The 6,118-nt window shown below is 35.6% G+C and overlaps 4 protein-coding genes across 4 annotated transcripts in view; 2 read left to right on the top strand and 2 right to left on the bottom strand.

Moving 5' to 3' along the window:
- FDP41_009159 (uncharacterized protein) overlaps positions 1-472 on the top strand; it is a gene marked incomplete at both ends in the record, with an annotated part of 1,866 nt that extends 1,394 nt beyond the window's left edge. The window contains one exon of the mRNA XM_044713089.1: positions 159-472. Coding sequence (XP_044557268.1) covers positions 159-472 — 314 coding nt within the window. The remainder of the gene's footprint in view (positions 1-158) is intronic.
- Positions 473-588: 116 nt separating this feature from the next.
- Positions 589-2,388, bottom strand: FDP41_009158 (uncharacterized protein; the record flags this gene model as incomplete). Its single annotated transcript, XM_044713088.1, has 3 exons — positions 589-996; positions 1,120-1,595; positions 1,680-2,388. The coding sequence occupies 3 exons, from the start codon at positions 2,386-2,388 to the stop codon at positions 589-591; spliced, it is 1,593 nt and encodes a 530-aa protein (XP_044557267.1).
- A 44-nt stretch (positions 2,389-2,432) lies between these two features.
- On the bottom strand, positions 2,433-4,322 carry FDP41_009157 (uncharacterized protein; the record flags this gene model as incomplete). Its single annotated transcript, XM_044713087.1, has 1 exon — positions 2,433-4,322. The coding sequence occupies one exon, from the start codon at positions 4,320-4,322 to the stop codon at positions 2,433-2,435; it is 1,890 nt and encodes a 629-aa protein (XP_044557266.1).
- Positions 4,323-4,814: 492 nt separating this feature from the next.
- Positions 4,815-5,891, top strand: FDP41_009156 (uncharacterized protein; the record flags this gene model as incomplete). The annotated part of the gene is made up of 1 exon (XM_044713086.1): positions 4,815-5,891. One exon carries the CDS (start codon positions 4,815-4,817, stop codon positions 5,889-5,891), a length of 1,077 nt encoding a protein of 358 aa, XP_044557265.1.
- Between the last annotated feature and the right edge of the window lie 227 nt (positions 5,892-6,118).

Genomic DNA, 6,118 nt, shown 5'->3' with positions numbered 1-6,118 from the left:
ATAGAAATCAAAATGTTCCTCTATGATGATACAAAATCCACACTCTCCGATGACACTGACATTAGTGAGGCCAATTCTGAATATTCCGCCATGAGTAGTGCTTCCACAAAAAAGCCCAAAAAAGATTCTACATCCAAAAAAACCCTACACCGAAGCAGATTTAATGTCCTACGAAAAGAAAAAGTTCGAATTGGCAAAGGAAATATACAATGAATTTTTGGACATGAACGGAAGCATGACTGTCAACCTGTCAAAGAAAAAGACTGACGTTATTAAGCATAAAATTGAGGAATGTGCAAACAGCGCCTTTCCCTTGTTGGAGGATGATCTATTTGATAGTATCGAACGTGAAATTGCTCAATTAATGTTGGACACTCATCGAAGATTTAAGGAAAGTCTTGCATTCAAAAAGCAAATGAAAATTGATAATATCAATACACGAATCAAGAATGCTGCCTCACAGACAAAATAAGATGGAAAATTGAATTCAAATATTTGGTCAATCTTGTAAAGTATATTTGCTGAGTCTTGCATTCCAAAATAAACAATAATATTCTAGAAAATTACTTGAAAGACAAATCATAGCTTTCACAACAACAGCTTCTCCACACTTGTCAAAACCTGTACAATTTCTGAAAACTCTGGTCTCAATTCTGGTTCTGACTGCCAACATCTTTTCATTAACTCGATATATTCATTTGTGATTTGCACCAATTTAGGTAAAGAACAACCATTTTGATAAGGTTGAACATATTCTTTCAACCAAATTTCTTCTTCCAGTGGAGAAGAGAAGGGAATTTTCGGTCTTGATCCATTCAATACGTGCAGCAACACATTGTATTCATTCTCGACAGAGGATGCTGAATTGAATCTGTGAATTTTTGCAGACTTGTCATTAACATAGGGATTTTCTTCAAAAAACAATTCCCACATGATAATTGCAAAACTGTAGACATCGATTTTGGGAGTGTATTTTGGATTGTCATCCACCATTTCCTGTTAAAGTAAAATTGTGAATGAATTGTTGAATTAATCAAGGTTCACAAATTCATCACACATTGAATAGCAAAAAAGTTCATCACCATTAATGTTTTACATCTATCTTGTTCACACACTTACTCTCGCCATATAAAACACAGTTCCAATATGTTTGGTAGCAGCAGCACTATTTCCCATAATTTTCGAAAGTCCAAAATCACATACTCTTGCGTTATAATCTTCATCAATTAAAATATTTCCTGGTTTTAAATCTCGATGAACAATGGGTGGTTTCAAGGAATGCAAGTAAGCCATTCCATTTGCAACTCCAAGCAAAATGTTAATTTTTTGACGAAGAGTCAAAAATTCAACCCTCATTTTACATCCATAAATCAACTTGTCTAAACTTCCTTTGGGTAAATATTCCACTACAATGTATTTGTGAGATCCAGAAAGAGAAATTCCATACATTTTGACAATCGAAGAATGATTGACAACGCTCAACATGGCGGCTTCTTTTTCAAACTCTTCTCCCATATCAATGTCATCGAATTTAAGTGTTTTTAGGGCGACATCTTTGCTATTCCACTTTCCTTGATAGACCGTTCCGTTACTTCCTATATATTTGAAGAAATTCCATAATATTTTTCATAGCAGTTGCGGGTGTTAAAATATAATAGTATTAACAATTTCATAGTTACCTTCTCCGATTTTTTTCACAATTTCAATGTCCTCAATCGGAATAATTAAAGATTGATAACTCTTCTTTTGGGTTTTACCAATTGAAGGGGTGTAATCACTGCTACTTCCGATACTGTCATTAATTAACAACGGAGTTTTCATATCCGAGAAAATCACCTTCTTGTCAATAATTTTAGACTCCAAAGTCTGCTCCGCCTTAACCTTTCGTTTCAACATTTGAAGTTTCAAATAAATATTTCTCACTACTTTGATCGTAACTAGTAGAATTAATCCAAATATTAATGTTAAAAAAACTCCTGAAACTACCGCAATAGGAATGACAATTTTTAAAATGAGATCATTGGAAATTGGGACATCGTTCTTGATGCAGATATATCCATACGAAAATGGTTGCTTCAATTTATATCCATCAGGACAATCCAAAATATGAATAGTGACGTTCAATTTGTAATAATTCTCAAAAATCAAAATTGCCTCAATTTTTGTTGAACTATTCGAGAAAATGGAAAGTGACAACCCAATTATTTCGTTTCTACTTTTAGAAACATCAGAATGAATAATGGAATCATCATTTCTTGCTTTTAGTATGACTTGATCTTGTAAATAATTAATTATTTCAGTTCCATTGTAGGAAACTTTTTGAAATCTAATTTTTGGAATTACCTGACCTGGATAGATACTCCATTCGAGTGGCTGTTGTGGATACATTATTTGAGTCACATTCTCCACCTCGCTGTTGCTATCAAATTGAATCACAACTTGAAAATGGATATCCGAGAAGGGCCACCAATGAATGGCCCATAGGATAGGGCCTTATTTCCAATATTGTTTGACAAATAAATGTTATAATTGTCACTCATATCAATCTTGGTTGAGTAGATACATCCGCCAGAATACAAAGCAGTGTTGTTGTAACAGGAGTGAAATTTTCGAAGAAGTGATTGTTGACTGTCCAAAGGGGCTGAAGTTTCAAAATAGATGGCTCCTCCACGATATGCTGTATTATTCAAAAAAGTGAATCCCAAATTGGAGAAGAATGAAGAATCATGATTTTTGATATAGAGAGCTCCACCATTCTGCGTTGCATAATTGTTGATAAAATCAGCAGACTGTACAGAAACAAAACGAGTATCGAGATACATGGCTCCTCCATTCAATGCCTTGTTTCCCATAAAGTAACATTGTTCAAAGACAGTACGTTGAACACCAGAAATACTGACGGCTCCACCAAAACCTTGTTCTAAACTGTTGTAGGAAAATGAAGAAGTTACTAGTCTGATTTCTGAATCGAGCACGCCTTCAAAATTTGCAATTACTGCTCCTTTGTTGTTTTCAAAGAGTGAACCTGTGATTACCAAGTTACTGACGAGTGAGGTGGAAAGAGGGATCGTATGAAGGTTTTTGAACGTAGCAGAAACTTGTAAAAAGTATGTGGAAGAAATCCTAATGGTTGGCTTAGGGTTTTGAATGGCATTTGTGTCTACTTCTTGCTGAGGCTGTGAAAATACACACCTACTAAAAACCACGCTGTCAATTCCATCACTTTCTAAAAAAAAATTTCCATTTGTAGAAATTATGTTTGTTAGTGTGGCCGTTCTGGAATATGCTTGGTAAATTGAGGTATATCCATCGAAATTCACTCCTTTAAACTCAATGGATTGAAATCTTGTAATGACAAAACTGGAATTCACAAACTGGCTATTCACAATCGAAAATGTTTGGCTATATTGAATATCCAAAATTGTATTCACATATTGTTGAACTGACTTGTAGTTAAAATTTTGAATGGCACAATTTTGAATCGAAACTATGGCCTTCTTGTTACTTGTCAAGCCAATAAATTTCATTATACTTTCTTCAAATGTGGTTTTGAGTATATTATATAACTCAGAATGTGTAACATTACATTGCACAAATGTCACATTAAATTCCTTCTTGTAATAAGACGCCTGAACAGCCATATTATCGATTTGACACATTTCAAACTTGATTTCAAACACATTCAAGACGACAAATTGTTCGTCGCTATAAATTTTTGTTCTCAAAACGGTCAGGTTTTGAAACGAAATGCTCCTCGCTTTCAAATACGAAATCAATTCTCCATTATTACAATCAATGATCATTCGATTTTCACTATTATTTGTATTATCATACGGATACGATGCCACAATAATATCATCATACGACTCTGAGACTGCATTCTGTTTCATTCGACAAGCTGCCGAATTTCCAACATATTTTCCTTCCAATAAATAAATGATGGCCGATTTTTGTTCAATAATTTTCAATTGAAACAATTCCGATAATTTCTGAAGGGCCTGAGAGATGGAAGAACACGGATCTGATTTTTGGGTGCAATTCGGAAGAGAGGATGATGAAGAATTTGGTTGAACATACAAGATGGTAAAATTGAGTGGGTTGATGAGAGAATTTTCTGATGATGAAAGGCTTTTCGTTGTGGTGGTTGCCTGTAAAGGAAATGTTGAAGAAGAGAAAGAAAGATTTTCGGAAAGGATGAAGAATGGGGTAAAAAAGGAATGAAGAAGAAGAAGGATGAGGAATAGTGTGGAAAGCATGAAAAGAGAGTTGAACGATGACGACGTTGTTCTTGAAATTGACGATGAAATGGATTTTTCGCCCATTTTTTTTCTTTGCCGTAAAAGTGCAATCTGGAACAGGATTTTGTAACCTTTGAGAGCGCAATGAATCATTTACAGGTCGTTTGTTGTGAAGTTGGATTTCACAAGATTACAGAGTGATACCCACAAAATGAGATGGTTTCTGCTTCTGTATTTTTGTCTTCGGAATCAAAATTCCGAGCCGCTCTTTGAATAAGGAAATTTCAAAAATAGAATTATTTGATTCGAACTTTAAAAAGGTTAAAAAAAATTGAATTGACTTCAGAAATGACGCATATACTTCTGCATCAGTGGTGGATGAATCATCAAGAGAGAGATCACTCTCCCTCCACACCTCCATTAAGCTTACATCGGAATGACCATCGGATCAGAGAAAAACCACAGTTTAGAATTTTTCATGATCGACTGCGGATGTTGAATGATTTAGACCCTAATACAAATCATCATCTTCAGCAGCAAACATGTAGATTGATCGGCCCAAATGATAGTAAAAGAATGGATCAACGGAATGAAGAATCATCCTCCTCATCATTGGATTTTCATCCTGTTGTTGGAACCACAAGTTTGAATCATCATTCTCAACAACGAAATCATCATGACCTCAAGAATACATCCACCTCCGTTCCAATCACCATCCATCGTTCAAGAACACAAAATTCCTTTTTCAAATCTCATCGCCCTATTGATGATAGACAAGAAAAGGAAATAGAATCAAGACCATCCTCCTCCTCCTCTTCACCCTCTTCACCCTCTTCACACGCTTCAATGATTCATCATCATCAAGATGCTTCCGTAAGGCATCCCCGAATAAGGTTCATTCGAGTTACCTCTCCAAGTGATAATGAGGAAAATAAGATGGATTTTGAATACACATCATCACCTAAAACTCACAATTTTCATCATCGGAATAGCATTCCTTCGGAAGAAGAGCCACCCATGAAAAAGGCAAGCCACCTTCACGCAGTGGAAGAAGGAGCCACAACACATAACAAAGCAACAACTCCTTCCTCACCTCAACCTGTCAAAAAATCACACCAACAACAAGAAGATTCAAGATCGTCACACAAGAATCGCAAAAAAGAACTTCTCTCGGAGCTATTGGCTCGAAAACATTTAAGGCTCATTCACGCCACAGCAAATGGAAATTGTTTATTTAATTGTATTTCTTTGGCACTTGCTCAAAGTGAAGAGTATCACACCCAAATAAGGCAAAAATGTGTGGATTGGATTGAAAATAATTTAGACACGCCAGTGTCACAAGATGGAGGAATCAAAGTACGAGATTTAATATTTTTAAAACCTTTTCAAGAAACTATTGAGGATTACCTGGGAGAATTGAGACAAGACAAGGAATGGGCTGATTATTGCTGCCTAAATGCATTGGCTAATTTGCTAAATGTACAATTGGACGTGTATTATGTAAACATGTTGGAGGATGGAAATTGGGATGATCCGTCATCGATGGTGGTAAAATCTAAGATTAAGGTTCTGCCCGCACAATTTGTGAGGGGGAGGTGTCTCTCAACACCGACGACACCACGGTCTCAAAAAGATTCGTGTGGTCTATCATGAAGAATTGAAACATTACAACCTCCTTGTTCCACAATATCACACCTCTATGTTGTAAATTAAGAGTAACAATTCGATCACCTCAGTAAAAATGGTAAATTATGAAATTTTCGATCAATATTCGATCTCACAAGAAGTGGCCAACACGTTTTATTCTTATCCCAGGTTGTCACAAACTAGATGCTAATTTTTTGCTTCAACGAGAGCAATGCACCTAGTGAATATTGCCA

The sequence above is a fragment of the Naegleria fowleri genome, assembly GCF_008403515.1.
Source record: "Naegleria fowleri strain ATCC 30894 chromosome Unknown tig67, whole genome shotgun sequence".
NCBI classification, from domain to species: Eukaryota; Heterolobosea; class Eutetramitea; order Acrasida; family Naegleriidae; genus Naegleria; species Naegleria fowleri.
Note: the sequence above shows the minus strand (reverse complement) of the source record. Positions and strands in the feature narration are given on the sequence as shown.